This window comes from Peromyscus leucopus, chromosome 6 (genome assembly GCF_004664715.2).
Source record: "Peromyscus leucopus breed LL Stock chromosome 6, UCI_PerLeu_2.1, whole genome shotgun sequence".
In the NCBI taxonomy this organism is placed as follows: domain Eukaryota; kingdom Metazoa; phylum Chordata; class Mammalia; order Rodentia; family Cricetidae; genus Peromyscus; species Peromyscus leucopus.
In genome coordinates this window covers 41,260,429-41,277,576 of record NC_051068.1, presented here as the reverse complement: position 1 = coordinate 41,277,576, position 17,148 = coordinate 41,260,429, and the positions used below count along the sequence as shown (strand labels likewise).

General features: G+C 42.1%; 1 protein-coding gene and 1 long non-coding RNA gene across 2 annotated transcripts in view; both read right to left on the bottom strand.

The window, feature by feature from the left end:
- Arhgef26 (Rho guanine nucleotide exchange factor 26) overlaps positions 1-17,148 on the bottom strand; it is a 110,853-nt gene that overhangs the window by 21,149 nt on the left and 72,556 nt on the right. The window contains exons 7-9 of the mRNA XM_037207293.1: positions 16,716-16,790; positions 14,340-14,429; positions 10,506-10,660 (exon numbers count right to left, since the gene is read on the bottom strand). Coding sequence (XP_037063188.1) covers positions 10,506-10,660; positions 14,340-14,429; positions 16,716-16,790 — 320 coding nt within the window. The remainder of the gene's footprint in view (positions 1-10,505; positions 10,661-14,339; positions 14,430-16,715; positions 16,791-17,148) is intronic.
- On the bottom strand, positions 10,879-14,333 carry LOC119088163. Its single transcript, XR_005091760.1, has 2 exons — positions 12,559-14,333; positions 10,879-12,362 (listed from the first exon to the last, which is right to left on the bottom strand). It is a non-coding gene; the product is annotated as an uncharacterized LOC119088163 (long non-coding RNA).

The window sequence follows — 17,148 nt, the reverse complement described above, 5'->3', positions numbered from 1 at the left end:
TATTTGTCTATAACTTCACATATCACATTTTTATTTTTATTTTGGTTTTTTTGAGACAAGGTTTCTTTATGTAGCTTTGGCGCCTTTCCTGGAACTCACTCTGTAGCCCAGGCTGGCCTCAAACTCACAGAGATTTGCCTGCCTCTGCCTCCTAAGTGCTGGGATTAAAGACGTGCCCCACCATTGCCCAGGTACATATCATCTTTCTAAATATGCTCTGCATGACCTATAATAACTAGCATACTATGAAAATAACTGTTATGCCATAGCATCTAAAGAATAACAGTAGGAGAACATCTGTGCAGCTGTGCAGTACAGCAACTCCCAGCCCTTGTTTTCCATCTACCATGGGCTGCATTCATGGATACGGCATCTGCAGGGAGGAATGGTGCTAGAAAAATCACCCCCACCAAAGCGCTCACCATTCACACCTCTGTGAAGAATGTGAATATATGTCACTAATCATCTTTCTTTGATGCCTGTGGTGGGCAATGGGGAGAAACAGGCATCTATTCCTAAAGCACTCCAATTTCAAAGGTCATAAATCCAGGCCTAGTCCTGCCGTATGTCACGGCCCTCTGATGTGAAACATGGCATGAAGATTTTAGACTAGTTTTTAAACAGTAAAATATAGTACAGCGGTAATATTTTGATCTGTGGCAAGCATTTTTAGAGAGAGAGATAAACACTGCTGAATTAATAGTGTTGATAGCATCAGTCACTTCGGAGGGATTACTGAAACTGCTACCACTCTGTGTGCACTACCTTACAGAATTTCGAGCACATTCCACCATAAAGATGACGTTGTTACTCCCACTTTACAGATAGGGACACTGAGACACTGAGAGGCTGAAAATACCTTGTGCAAGGTCACATGGCCAGGAACCGAACCTAACTCTTTCTGACCCCAGGCATTGATACTGTGTTGCTCAGCGATGGTGCTTCAAACATCAATTCTCCTTAGAGGCACAGAAGAAAATACTCTTGTGATGCTAGTGTATTAAAGAGTGTGGGGCAGTGAGGAAAAGTAAAACAAAGAAGAAGACCATTCTTTCATTTCTCGTCCATCTCACTGTCTTCAGTTTAGAAGCGAATGCTACAGTGATTCGTGGCACCCTTGCTTAGGGTATCTGGAGCAAAAATGATTTGGATCAGGATTCTTTAAGGTGGATCTCCCAAGAATTATTATTATTATTATTATTATTATTATTATTATTTTCATGCAGAGAAAAACAACTGATGCCAGCTGGCTTCAGTTTTCTATCATAGGAAAGAACATTACCATGGAAAAGTTTATGACAGGCTGGAACCAGGCCAGAACAGTTCCTGGGAGCCTACACTGCCTGAAGCCACTGGGCATTTAAAGTTTCTAAGAACCAAGTTCTAGAGTAAGACCCTGATCTCATGATGATCTGGTGGTCCCACTACAGAGAATCAATCCATCTTCTGAACCCCAGGGGTTTGTTACAGAGCTGAGTTATGTTTCTAAGACCGAGATGTAAGAAACAGGCATCAGGGAGAGAAATCTACGGGAGGGCTGTGAAGGAGAAACCCCTCACACTGGCGGTTCTAGAACGGGAGTGTGGTGTGGGAAACCTGCAAACACGATTCAGCACTCGTTTCCGTTTTCTCCTGTATATAGATAGGAAAACTGGAAAATCACTTTAAAATGCTGAAACAAGCATTTTCCAAAACAAAAAAAACTTTCATCAGGTAGAGGAAATCCACAGAGGGAACAGAAGATTAATAATCACAATACAACGATCTCAAAAAAAAAAAAAAAAACAAAAAAAAAAAAACAAAGAATCAAGAGAACAAATGACCTAATTTAAAAAGCCGGCTGGCGATCCAAACAGGTAGCTCTCAAATGAAGAAACAAAAAATGGCTAAGAAATGTGTTGTGTTCGGCATCTTGAGTGACTAGGGAATGGAAAGTAAATTACTTTGAAATTTCATCTTAACCCGGTCATAATGGCTGAGATCAACTGAAGCTAATAACAAATGTGGTGGGGATGTGAGCAATGGGAACCCTCACTGACTGCTGGTCAGACTGCAAAGTGGGCAGCCACTCTGAACTCGGGGTGGAAAACTCCCGGAAAGCTATACGTAGCTCTACTGCACAGCCCAGCTTTCCCAGTCCGTGGCACAGGCCCAAAGGACTTGATACTCCACTACAGGAAAACTAGCCCCGCCATTCTCAGTCTTGCTTTATACACAGTAGCTAGGAAAAGCAAACAACCTACATGGCCCCCGACTGAAGGACCGGTAGTGAAAATGTGGTACATGCACACGATGGAATATTCAGGTACAAAGAAAGATGAAATTTGCAGGTAAATGCCAATTTATGATGCAATTTTGCATAAAACACAAATGCGGGAACTAGAAAATGTTGTACTGATTGAGGTATCCCAGACCCAGAAGGATGGATGTTGAATGTCTTCTCTTACTTGTGGATCCCAGCTCTGAATCTTTAGATGTGTTTAACCTGGTGTAACCATAGAAACCAGGAAAGCAGAAGGGGATCACGGAGGGTAGGAAGGAGCTTTAGAGAAGGGGTACTGGGATGCTCTGAAGAAGCCAAAGAAGAAAATGGGGGAGGGGCTTTAATTAGGGAGGACAGAAGAAGGGTAATGCGGAGGGGGATGGAGAAAAGGAAGATAACACTAAGGATGTTTTAAAACAATGTAGGGAAACACTTTATAAACTTACTTAAATATGCATGCATAATGTGTGTGTTTGTGTGTGCGTGGTTTAAATGGAGTTCTGCCACACAGGGTGAACAATGCTCCCCTTAAAAGCAACAGATAACCTAAAAAAAAAAAAAAAAAAAAACCTCTCCAGGGCTAAGCAAGGAAAACTCCCCCCCTTTTAGTTGTTGGTCAGGGGGCCTCCAAGAGACTCCCAAAACAATACAGGCTATTGCTGTTGCCTTTGCGTGCCTCCCAGAACTTGAAGGAAAAACTATTGTTGAGGACACCATACACTTCGCGCACAGGACTTAAAGGCATAGAGCTACAACTGACCCCCAACCGATACATGTACAAGGCGACCCCTAAGTTAAAGGAAAAATGACAAAAGAGGGGCAGAGAGACTCTAAGAGCTGGAGGATGAGAAGACCCACTGCAAGATAGAATCTTTTACACATGGTCAGGGAAGCTGCACCCACAGAGCTTCAACAACATGGCTGCCCAAATGGCTAAGACCTTCATATGGCAACGTCAGTCACCATGCCAGTGTGGAGAGGGGAAATGTCACAGGACATCTAGTTCTCAATGACTGCAAAGAGAGGGGGAACCAGTTTCCTCCAGTTAGGAGCCTCCTGGTTGGCTACCTCATCCTAAGTAGGCATCCCTAAACACATGTGCATTCATACAACACAAAATGAACTCAGCAGTTGGAAATATCATCTGTTATTCGTATGTATAGCAATAGTAAAGAGAAAGTGGTCATGAATTTGTGAGAGTACGGGGTGGAGACACGGAAAGAGCTGGACAGGGAAGAGAGATGGGTGGGAATTATATAAATACAGTACTCAGGTCTAAAATTCTCAAAGAATTTTTAAAAATTTAAAGGTTTCTAGCACTATTTTTTCCTATTTCTACACAGCTTCCTATCATTGGCTGACACCCTCCTGCTGCAGACATCAGCAAGCATGAGACTCTATGCATAGGGGCAGAAAGCAAGCCTGGACCCCAGATTAACTGTGGATAGACAGGGGCTGAGCTCTGGATAATGAATGAGCCTGGACTTCCATCCCTCATGTACCATGTGAAAACCAACATCACTATTATTTGAGCCACTGTTATTTGGAATTCTGCTGAAAGCCGAGTGCATGATCCAACAATGAGTTTCCCAATGAAGGAAAGAGCATGCATGATTTCTTAAACCTGCTTCATTTCTCTGGTTTTGTTTTGGGGCTGCAAGTGGGGGTGTGTGTGTGATAATTCAGTATTTTTACTGCTTAAACCCTATTATACGAGGACACATTTACTGGTAGCCTAAAACATTCGTCGATACTATAATAAAAATCAGAAGCAAGTAAAAATTACCACTGTGGAGCAGTTTTACAAAAAAGTCTTAGTTTTTGTGAACTGAAGCTACGTGGCATTTACAGAGAAGTATGAGTTATATTCCAGAAAAAGTCAGAAGCCACGTCACTAACAAGGCACAACTCTGTTTTTATCAATATTAGGTTATTAGTGTTTATTTAGGAACTGGGACATAGCTGAGTTGGTAGAGTGCCTGCCTACAATGTACAAAGTCCTGGGTTCTATTCCCAGAAGCATATAAAACTGTGGTGGTCCACATCCATAATCTTAACCCTCTCAAGGTGGGAGCAGAAGGAACAGAAGCATAGTGTCATGCTTGGCTACAGGGTGAGTTAGAGGATAGCCTGCAATATGTGTTGAAAGAGAAGAAGGTAGGAAGAGAAAGAGAAAAACAAAAAGAGAATGAAAGTTTATTATTTATAAAGACAATACTCAAGACAAAGACATAAATATCTTTCCTGAAGTCTGAGCCAAAGCCAAAGTGAATGACAAGAATACACAAGGAAAGGCTTACAGAGACACACAAAAAGACAAACCCGGGGGCTGGAGAGATGGCTCAGAGGTTAAGAGCACCGACTGTTATTCCAGAGGTCCTGAGTTCAATTCTAGCACCCACATGGTGGCTCACAATCATCTGTAATGAGATCTGGCTCCCTCTTCTGTGTACATAATAAATAAATAAATCTTTAAAAAAAAAAAAAAAAAAGACAAACCCACACATCAGCCACACCTCAACTGCCTAAGACACCATAGCTGTGATTCAACACAAGTAACCTCAAAAGGACCCCCAGGAGAAATAATCTGGATCATTGCCCCACCAACAATTCCCTAGGAATACCAACTCCACGGTGAGGAAGACAACTTATACACACTCTGGAGGGCAAGGCCAGACCAAGACTCCAAGAAGTTCCAGACATGAGACAGAATGAATAGTGCCTCCATGTAATGGGGCTTCTGTTTGGTCACCTGTGGTGGGCTGGGTGAAAATGGCCCCTATAGGCTCATAGGGAGCGGCACTATTTGAAAGGATCAGGATGTGTGGCCTTGTTGGGAGTAGGTGTGGCCTTATTGGAGGAAGTGTGTCACTGCTGGTGGGCTTTAGGTTTTCAGAAACCCAAGCCAGGGCTAGTCTCTCTCTCTGCCTGCTGCATGTGGATCCAGATGTGGAATGCTTAGTTCTTTCTCCCACACCACTTCTGCTTGCATGCTGCCATGCCCCTGCCATGACAACAACGGACTAAACCTCTGAAACTGTAAGCAAGCCCCATTCAAATTCTCTCCTGGGTAAGAGCTGCTGTGGTCATGGCATCTCTCCGCAGCACTGGAACACTGACTAAGACAGCATCAGTCTGACTGGTTCGTCCTCAACAGAGGGAAAGTGCCTGGTGCCAGTTGGGTCTATCTGATAAAAAGTGGAAAGGGTTGGCATGAGGGCAGTGGTGATATGAAAGAGAAGGCATTTCATGAGCTGCACAGAAGGCCTGTGATGAACCGCCTGTGGGAGCCCAGCAAACAGAAAGGAAGGTCATCTTTTAGGTTTACCATTGCACCCAGAGGACAGAGGGACTGTTTACTAAAAAGGGAGTGATGGATCCAGGAGAAGATGACATTTGATGGAGAAATATGAGAGAAATCTGTGAAACCACCAAACAGAGAAGTTTAAATCACATGACCATGACAACATTCTGAAAACTATTCTAAAATAGATGGAGTGATTTGGTGTAAAAGAAACATGTGGCCCCAGAACTACCTTAGGCCATTACTGCCCATTTCTTAACTATGTTTAAGTAAGGTGATGGTAAGTGGCCAGGAGTCAGTGGGTCGGATTGTATGCTGCAAAGAAGAAGGATGTGTGGGAACCCGTTTTCAGGTTCCTAGTGGCTTTACCCAGCAGGTCTGCATAGAGAGGATGATTAGACCACGGCCCTGAGTGCAGGTGTCTGAGATGGTCTGCACTTGCTGTGCTCAGGGGAGGTCTTATGCTTCACCCTTTGGCGTCTCTATAAATACCCTGGGGCAGAGACAGTCAAGGCCTATTGGAATAGGTTCCAGGACCTTTCGAGGCTATCTTGTATTTGCTATCTGTTTATCTCCACAATCTAAATCTTTCTATATAATATTTCCTGCTGCTCACACTCAAGAAAACTCTGGGGAACTGTGGGTTTGGTGGATAAATGCCCCGCAAGGATGGCGTCCTAACTCCTGGCACTTTGAAAGTTGCCTTATTTAGAGATAAAGCCTTTGCAGATGTAATCAAGCCATGGTGTATTGAAGCAGGCTCTGCATCCAAGAACTGAGTGATGAGAGGTGGGGGACTCAGAGACACACAGAGGCATAGCAGAGAAGCAGGTTATATGGAAACACAGGCAGACTGGAAAGAATGTTTGGATCCACTGGGAGCAGAAAGAGGTGGGGCTGGCCCTTCAGGACCCCTAGGCCACTCACTGTAGAACTATAAATACAGCAGCTGTAAAGAGACCCACCCAGGGACACTGCATCTGCTCTCTGCTTCAGATAGAATTAGGAGAAAAGACCAGGCATATACAAGGCACTAAATGAAAAGACATTAAACTGCCTTACAAACTTGGGGAGTTCTAACCAACGAAGGTCTTAGGAAATAGGACCAATCGTACTTAACTCCATAAGGCTGCATATGTGTGTAGAGTCAAGAGCCAGCTTATTGTGTTACCACTGGCACATGTCAGCTACGATATGTGAGGACACACTAGTCCACTACTATCTGGTACCCTATCACACGTATAATACAGTATTACTGTTGCTGCTGTGTCAAGGCATGCACCGACATGCACCAATGGTGCTCAGAAAGCAAAGCTGGCTTAAGGTCTGGGGTTGTTCTGAAGTGGCTTTCACGCGGGGAGGCAGGTGAAAACTCCTGGAGATGGTTTTGTTATCACACTGGTAAGAGGTGCTATTAGCAAACAGTGGAGAGAGACCAGAGATACTGCTTAACTCTAACTACATCACAGGGCCACCCCGCAGTAAAGACGCACGGGTCCCACGGCAACACTGCTGAGGTCAGGATCTAGTGGGACCCAGGCGGCTTCCAGTCACAGCTTCAAACACCAAAGAGTTCACTTTCTCAGCAAAAGCAGTCAAATTAGATGCACGCCTTTGAAATTTTATAGAGCAGAATAAACTATTAACAAAATGACTAACAAGCAACTTAGATCTGATAAAAAAAAAAAATTTGTTTTCTTCTAATCTAAAACAGTAAAAAAAAAAAAAAAACTAATCCCAGTACTCGGGAGGCAGAGGCAGGTGGATCTCTGTGAGTTCGAGGCCAACCTGGTCTGCAAAGCAAGTTCCAGGAAAGGCACAAAGCTACACAGAGAAACCCTGTCTCGAAAAACCAATAAGTAAATAAATAAACAGATAAATAAAGAAAAAAAAACCAGAAAAAAATAAAAAACAAAGAAAAAGAAAAAAGAAAAAAAAACACCACTGTCTTTGAAGACACCCCATGGGGCTAACTGCTCTGCAAACACCAGCTCTATGCCGAAGGCCACACACTCAGCCAACTAGGAAATGTGTACAGTACAATCTATTGCCAGTTTGGACTGCAGGAGGAAGAATAACGGTCCTCCCATGGAGTCCCTCTCAGTAGCTGGAAAGAAAGCCTCCTTATGCTAAAAACTACTGGAATCCCAGCAGCTAAGCTCCTTGCCTAAACCTTATAATTCCAATCCGTCCGTGGGTGGTTGGGTCAGCCCTCGAGAGCTGGCACAGATAACGATCCCTTATCTCTCCCTTGTAGACACGTCTGAATTACTGCATGACTCAAAGCGGCTATATCTCCTTCGCTGCTGCCTCTGGCATGCCAGGCATCTGCAGTTGCCTCCTTGAAGCTACTGTGTAAATACAGCAGTACATACTGTACATTTCAAACCCTGCCTGTTTATCAAGCCTCTTTCCCACAGACTCACGTCATGAACAAGCAGTCTCTGATGGTATTTCCTCAGCTGAGAGGACATGAGACACACGATGAACTCATGGATGGGGCAAGAAAATACCAGTCTTGACGGAAGTTAATTCGGTGCTCAGGTTGCCCTCTCCACTGGGAATATATTCCTTGCTCTTTCTGTCACTGAGATTACAGTTTCAAAAAACTATTTGAGCACATGAATTTGGCATAACTGGATAAACATGATATATAATGGCAAAGCCATCGGTGAAGAGCAAAATGAGCTAAGTAAAATAACATCTGCCTTAATTCTGTATTTATTGACTAGTTCTGTGCAGGTTTAAGAATAAAGCTGCACTACCCTGGTTTTAGAACTATCTCTAAAGATCATAACTTTCATCAATTTGTCAGTCAACACAGTCAAAATGATTCTAATATTTAATATTGGCACAGTATTGTCAATCATTATTTTATCACTCAACTCAAACAATTAGCTCAAACTCTGAGTCCACTGAGACAGCTGGAAGATGTTAGAAACGAAGAGTTCTGACACTTGAAAGGCCACACATAATTGTGCTCCCTAAAACTTACCTTATGTTGAAAGCCAAGCATGGTAGTACACAGTGTAATCCCAGCATTAAATAAGATAAGACAGAAGTGATGGACAGAGGCCAACCTGGCTACACAGTGAGCTTCAGGGTAGCCTCAGCTAACTAGAAAAACTGTCTAAAACCCCCACGACTCTGAGAAAAAAAAAAAATCTCTATAAAAGTCAAGAAAACATGATGTGCTTGCTAGGCCTTTGGAAAGAGGGAACCTCACCTAAGAAAACGCCTCTCCCCAGCTGGCCTGTAGACAAGCTCGTGGGGGCATTTTCTTGAATAACAATTAATGTTGGTAGGTCCACCCTATGACAGGCAGTGCCATTCCTGGGCAGGTAGTACTGGGTGGTATAAGTAAGCCTTGGCCTAGCCAGTAAGCAGCACTCCTCCATAGCCTCTGCATCAGTTCCTGCCTCAAGGTCCCTGCCCTGACTTTTCCCTGTGGTGAACAATTACGTGGAAATGTAAAATAAAATAAACCCTTTCCTCCTGGACTTGCTTTTGGGGGTAGACCATCAAAGTTCCTGTTCTATTGTCCTAGGTATGTTTGTGGTAGTTTGAATATAATTGGCCCCCATAAGCTCACAGGGAGAGGTACTATTAGGAGGTGTGGCTTTGTTGGAGTAGGTATGGCCTTATTGGAGGAAGTGTGTCACTGTAGGGGCAGGCTTTGAGGTCTCATATGTGCTCAAGATATCACCCGTGAGACACAGACCACTTCCTGTTGCCTGCAAGATGTAGGACTCTCAGCTACTTTCTCCAGCATCATGTCTGCCTACATGCCTCCATGCTCCTTGCCATGATGATAACGAACTGAACCTCTGAACTGTAAGCTGCCACCTCAATTAAATGTCTTCCTTTGTAAGAGTTGCTGTGGTCTCTTCACAGCAACAGAAATCCTAAGATAGTATACAACTGAATAATTCATAATATAGTCTGATTAAATAAGAAGCTTAATCTCTGTTTTGTTTAATTTTGACTCATCAGTCAACACAGTCAGCAACTCAGAACTAGTATTAGAATAAATATCCCATGATAAATTTGGACATTTATTTAATATTTTTATAGAAAGTCTATTTCTACTGTTGAAATTTTACTCTCAGAACCACCCATTCTATCATATGCCATCAGTTCATCCCATTTCCTTCATACATGGAAATGACCCACAGTCTTCCATTTTAATTTCCAGTCTATAGTCTAACAAAGATGTAAAATGTATCTTATACCAAAAGGAAACGTAGCTGTTTGTGAGTAAATGTCATCATGTGATACAAGTGACAGAGACTATTCCCTGGAGAAAGGCAGAGATAAGGCGTGTGTGTGTGTGTGTGTGTGTGTGTGTGTGTGTGTGTGTGTGTGTGTGTGTGTGTGTGTGTCCTGGGAATGGGAACTGTTTGAGAAAACAAAAACTTTAAAGATAAGGCTTGTATGGTATTCCTCCTGGTCATCTCCTTAAAGAAGGACATCAATTGCAGAACAGAAAAGCAGAAGGAGAAAAAAACACTTACCAATCAGCTGAGGTACTTCATCCCCCAGGAAGGGAAGCACACTCAACACCTTGCCATTCAAGGGCACATTTCTTAGGTGAATAACCATTAAGAACATCTTTTAAATTAAGTCACAAGGCATACCTGAGTTGCCCCTAGCATGTCCTTAACCATTTATTTTGATAGAGTGCAGCTTCCTCAGGCATGGCAGGAGAACTGAGTGATGTGGATCCATCAGACGCCCAGAGCACTGGCTTATACCCGGTAAAAGCTCAGTAGAGGGTGACTGGGATTACGAGGTTCACAATGATGCAAGTCTTAACTGTACTTGTACTTAGAGACAGTGAAGGACAGATGTGACTTTGACTCAACACTTTGGATCTATACATCTACCACTCAGGCTTTTGGGGATGGTGCCCTAACAGGCAACACTTGACCAGCTCACCTCTTCTTCTTAGTGATAATAAGCACATCGTTGAAGAGGAAGAAGTAGACTTGTTGTTTGGACATCCTCTTGGAGAACAGCACCGTGTCTTCCACGTAGGCTGTCAACTCCCCTCTTTTCACCAACCACCGGGAAGAGGAGACGAGGGGAAAAGGCTAGAAAGAGAGGAAAACTCAGTGCCCACATCCAAGTGAAGACCAGTAAGACATTATAATCAAAAGGCACAAAATCATTATTTTATAGGCAAATAGTTGCAAAATGCAATTGGATATGGCACATTCTCCAGGAGAAAATACAGATTTATTTTTCAACACTAAAAACTTATTAGCTTGTCCACACAAAACTGAAACCACAAGAAAATGTTATTGGGTCACAAAATTATGACTCTTCTATTAACTCTGAACTACAAAAGAAAACTGGAGTCACTTAAAAAAAACTGAGTGGTGAAATCTATCAGTTATTGTAAATATCTCAAAGAATAGAGACATATGGAAATCTGTAGATACCTGTAGTTACTACGAGACATCTAAAAGTCTGTGTTCACTTTATGAACCATCAAAGGATTTTTCAAGGAGAAAAAAAACCCACAAAACGTATGTTTTGTCTCCAGAAATCTACTCAGCCATTTTCTTGTGAGCACCTGTTTTTAAGTTTATGGAGTTTCTACTGTGTAAATACATCCCTGAAAACCTCACCTATTTCACTTTCTGGCTATGAAAGTGGAGTTCTTCTAAGGAACCCCTCAGTCTCACACAAAAGGCTGCATCCAAGGAATTACATTCTCCTTTTCCTCTATTCAGTTTTGTACAAGCCAACTGGAAAACTCTCAAAGCCACAGGATAATTTGTACCCTTTCGAGTTCTTTCTTTTTTTCAAAAACAAAATAAAGTTACTAGAAATTCATACTGCCAAAAATGTGATTTAACAACATATATATATCCATAAAATAGGCGAAAGCTCTTAGATACACAGAACACAGGCATGGTAACTCGGTACAGCAGATGTCATCCTGTTAAGTGAAGAATGATTAAAAATGGCTAAAGGAAACTGAGGATATTAAGGAGGAAATGAAGAAGTTGAGAACGGGTTTCATACTTTTCCAACTTTATAAAGGGCTTTTATTAGAAGGTTGTTCATCAGCTATGTACAAATTCAACAAGGAAGATGAAAGCTTATGGCTAAAACAGAGCTTTGTATACTAGCTTTTAAGGAGAGTCCTGGGTTTCCAGCTCCTAAAAATTGAATTCCACAACTTTCTGACTGGTACAGCAGAGCCCTGTAGCGCAATAGAGAAATGATTGCTTACGATAACTCTGACCAGTGTGCTTAGGAATCGCTACAAACACACACGTGTCAGGTTAGGTCCCGACTGTTGCACCTGCTGGAAGTACAAGGCTGTCCTGCCATTGCGCATAAATCCTGAGTCGGAACAAAGGACAGTTAGGAAGGTGTCCCACCATATGTGCCACCCTATGACAATTCTTTGTTTAGGAACTAGGTAACGAGTTTTTCACTGCTTTGTTGTTTTAAAGTAGATTGATTTTTGGAGTCCCTGTATTCCACTAGGAAATAGTAAAAATTTCACTTATTTACCCAAAATTGAGAGTAGCTTTCAGAATGTCTTCTTCCTTTGAAAGCAAAAATACGGTGTGAAGTATTGTGTGAAAAGCCTCCTATTCCCGCTCTTTCTCACCCACCCAGTTCCCACACACTGACTCCTGCCTCTACAGGAAATAGCAGATGCTAAATCTTTCCATGCCTCTCCAGAAATTTCTTTGGCAAAAACTACTTTTTTTTTTAACAACTTAAAAAAAAACCTTAATGATATATATGATTACTTTCATAGGTACCTAAAACCTCAATCATCTTTTTTTTTAATATTTATTTATTTATTACATATACAGTGTTCTGCATGTATGCCTGCATGACAGAAGTGGACACCAGATCTCATTACAGATGGTTGTGAGCCACCATGTGGTTGCTGGGAATTGAACTCAGGACCTCTGGAAGAGCAGCCAGTGCTCTTAACCTCTGAGCCATCTCTCCAGCCCACCTCAATCATCTTTTGCTTCCCCCAAAGTTGAGTAGTTCTATTCTGCTTCATGTTGATGTAATCAATCCTCTATGACAAATAGCTGGATTGTTTCTGATCCTCTGCTAAAACAAATGCTACGTGAATAGCTATATAATCTTTATATTCACCAGTACAGAATAAACTCCCGGAAGCAGAATCACTGGTTTATAATAACTAGCTTTGTAAATCGGACAGTATGCTCCAGGACTGTGACAATCATTTCTACCAGCAGCCTGCAAAATGCTGATCCTATAACTTCACCAATACAACATCTTCTTACATTTCTGGATTGCTTGGGATCCTAATGCCATTAGCAATTTCTTTCTGAATGAAAAGTCATTTTTAAAAACCTTAATCATCATTTGCCATACCCGCTCTGTCAGTGGCTCTCTAACTTGTCATTTCCAGTGTGTCCCCTCTCCTTTCCTCGACACTCTGTTTTCCTGTGAGGTATGGTATGAATACTAGATGAACAAGGTTGCAGCTGCTTCTTCCCCTTCTACAAGCTGCCTCTATTGTCTGTCTTTATTGTTCCTCTATAAAGGTTTATAGCTCTATACATTTTTACCTAATGAACTAGGCACTGTTTTCTCTTCATGACTTCTAGATTTGTTCTATGTTGGAAGACCTTCATTAAGACCTTCATTACACCGTGGGTGTTATTTTAACCAAGCACACGGGATCGTGTGCATAATTCTGGGACAAGTCACTCACCTTCTTTGAACTTCTAATTGTCTCATCTTTAAAATGAACTGAATAAAAATGTTTATTACTCTCCACCAAGACAATAAGGTATTAGTCTTATTATCCAACTTATAAGGCCATAAGTTGTGCTAAATGACATTTCCAAGTGGTCTGAATTAGTCAATAATCTGTTTTATGAATTATGAATCTGCATTTAGATGGCGGCAGTCAGGGTCTTACAATGGAAGGGTGTACACCACCCATCACTCAGGACACCTGGGCCCTTAGCCTGACTTCACACTCTTCGTGATGTGGACTACCACTGATTGAGTGACATTGTTGACAGCTGTTCTCTGGCGTTTGTTTTCTTTGCTTATACAAGAACAGGCTGTGGCTGTCCCCTATCAGCGGTTCCCAAACTCTGTACCATGGCAAAGAGTGTGCCTTCTGCAGAATACCATGACCTGCTGATCACCAGGAAACTACTGTGTAAGTTAGAAAGTTTCGCTAGAAAAAATATAGGGCCATTTTAAATTGTCTTAAATTTGTGTGTTATATAACAAAATAGAATGACAATCGTAAGCTTATTCATTACAAACTCCAAAGAATGAGCCATGACCCAGGTTTCCCATTCACTGTCACTTTCTGCTAGCAGGTGGCATGGATGCAAAGAAGAGTTGTATGAGAAAACATGCTTGAAAAACATTGGTTCGTTAACTATCTTTTCTGCACAAACAAAGTAGTTTCTTACTTGGTTTAGAATATCCTGGTCCAGCCCAGGGGATACCATTATTCGACAGGACCTGATGACAACGCTTGAGGACTCTCCTTTACCAACTATCTGCTTCAACTAGTTTAACTGTTTGGTGGTGTCCTGGGAAAAGCCACACTGTCGTGGCCTGGAGAGAAGCCTGGAGACTCCCCTAGGCATCTGGGTGGTCGGTCCTCTGTCAGCTGCTCTTTTCAACTGATAGTCCTTTGAAAAGCTAGTTCCAGTTTACCTCGTTAGACTCAGCTTTCTCTGTTTAGACAAGATGTAAGCAGCAGTAACACAACAAACACGGACAGAAGGCTACCTTGATTTTAAATTCCAGCTGGGAATTAATGGTGTACATCATCTCCGTCCTTTCCATCTTCCGGGCTCCTTCATTGCAGAGCCGCACCAACTGGAACACAGCACAGCAGGGTGAAGAGACAGGAAGAGACACCTCACTTTACTTACTTTCTATGGCCCCTTCTCCCGCAAGAAACCTCATTTTCAACTTCAGATCTCTCCCTGAAAGTCATCTACCCTCTAGAAGTTCCGGGAACCCATTTCTGATACAGAACACACAGTGCCACCCAACTGGGACACGGTGCTCAGATATGGAGCGTGTGACCAGGAGTGAACAATGGGGGCTGGGGGTTGGGTAAAGGACTCTGAAGAGTTTCAGGGCTGTTTCCTCTGTGGCTCCACAACCTCTACATGGGGGTTTCATCACAGACTCTAGGTCTCCATCTATTCTGCTCCTGTCCTCTGCCTAGCTTCATCTTTACCTAGAGAACCCCATTCCACCTCAGGGCAAGCTACAGCTTCTCTCTCCTAGACCAGACAGCAGGAAGCAGGCTAGCAACTTCAAAGGCAAAAATCTAAACACAGTGTTGCACGTCAAGCATGGGACCACAAAGAGATGCTGGAAGAGGGAACTCTAGATAATTCTTCAAGAACACCCAGCTAAGGGTAGCTCTGTTCAATAAGAAATACTGGATTATCTGCAAAGAAATGGATTCATGGTCCTTTGATGAACACTTAGTGTATATTTGGGTTACTGCACTAACCCTAAATTTTGCAAACTGGCTTTCAAAGATAAGTAAGCTAATGAATGTATTTAAAGTCGATAAAAAGAAATAGTTCTTTATAATAAAGTGGAGTGAAGATCTTTCCCATTTGTGCAGGAAGCAAGCAAAAGGAGGCAACTAGGAAGTTTCTGGCACCCGCAGTCTCCACTCATCTGTGCCCTGTTCATATGCCATCCACATGGGGGACCATACCTTTTTCTGCTTTCTCAGCTACCATGTGCCTAACAGCAACTAAGCATACATTTTTCTATCTTTAAATAAATATGACTTCCCTTTTAGCCACAACTCTTTCTCTTTCCATGCCAGGTCTGATTCCTGAAGTAGCTAGCCCCCAGGGGCAGCTGATTTTACTGCTGCACACCCCAGTCATTGCTCAACATATTTCAGTGAGGATGAACCCTGTAAATGGCTAAGTCATACTCATCTCTTTCTCTCTCAGGGGTGCCCATGATCTAACTGTTTGGCCATTTTCTAGGCCATTCTGTTTTCCTTTACTCTGGCATGTCTCATTTGTTTTTACATCGCCCGTGCTGGTTACTTTCATCCAAATAAGACTCCATATTCATGTTCCCTGTTTTTTTTTTTTTTGTTGTTGTTGTTGTTTTTACCATGGGCTACTGGACTTACTATTCTGTATCCTCATCCTCGGTAAAGCCCTTCACACTCCAAACTTGAATGTCACCTATGCTGAGGGTGGTCTCCAATTTGTGTCTCTCCCTTGAGCTCTCATCCAGAACACAAGTTTTATAGGATCTGCATTATATGTTCAGAATGGAATTTGTCTTTCCAAAGTGATAAAAAGAGAAAATGACCCAGTTTTCTAATCAAGGATTATATTTCCGTGACACACCTTCCTTCAAAGTACTCACTAATTCCAAGCCTACTGTACATATACATTTACACACACACACACACACACACACACACACACACACACACACACACACACAATTTCTTTCCACCTTCTTACATAAATCCATAGCTTCATCATCATCTTTATTATAGCCCCCAAGTCCCTAACATGTGTAACAGGCTCCTCCCATGTCTCCTCCTCTTCATCTCTTTCCCTCCTTCCTTTCTTCTTTCCCTCCCTCCCTCCCTCCTTCCCTTCCTTCCCCTCTCTCAATGAGTTCTTCAAATTCTCCAACACCTACATTTGGGTCTCTACACCCAAGACACTCCTTCACCCTCTGGCTCACAGTTATTTTTGCTGTAAATCCATTAAAACATCACTCTGTCCTTGCCTCCCATATCACTCACCACCCTCTAGTGGAATTCTATTTAATGTATGTCTTTCTCTTTATTGTGCACATACCATGAATGCAATAACCACACCTGCCTTGTCACCACATATTCAGAGGCCAGTATTATTCCTGGTATAGTGGTTTATGTTCAATAAATATTTGTTGAAAGTGAGCATCAACAAACAGCTATTAACACACAAGACAAAGTGAGATATGAACAAGCACGTAACACAAAACCAGTCTGAAACAACCAACATAGCAATGGATTTGAATAAATTGAACTGTGTGAATCTCAGTCTTTTTAGCAAGCACAGACCTGCTAGATTCTTCCAAGCTTTCTACATGTTTTCTATCATGGTAAACAGTTACCTTGCTTACTTCCTTCAAGGCCCTTTTGCAGACTTCATACTTCGGAGAGTCCTTAGGTGTTTTCTGACATATAGTCTAAGAAGTAAAAGAAGTAAAACCAATTGGTTTGTCACATGAAGCAAAATAAATTACTTATTCAGCCATTTTCTCTTATTCATACAAAGCACTATTTTTGGATACAATATTGGGGATGAGGATATCAAAATGCAACTAACAGAACTAGAAAATATTCTTTAAATACATAAAGCTGAAATGAATCCATCTAAAATAGAGAGAAGACTTCAGAGGTCAGTAGGTCAGGTAGCAAATCTCAGACCTGCCTTATGTTAGCTATTTAACCATGGGCAAGTGACTGGCCATAGATAAGCGTCGTTTTTCCTTCTCTGTAAACTGCAGCAATGCCAGATACAGCACAGGCTATTGCAAGAGGCTG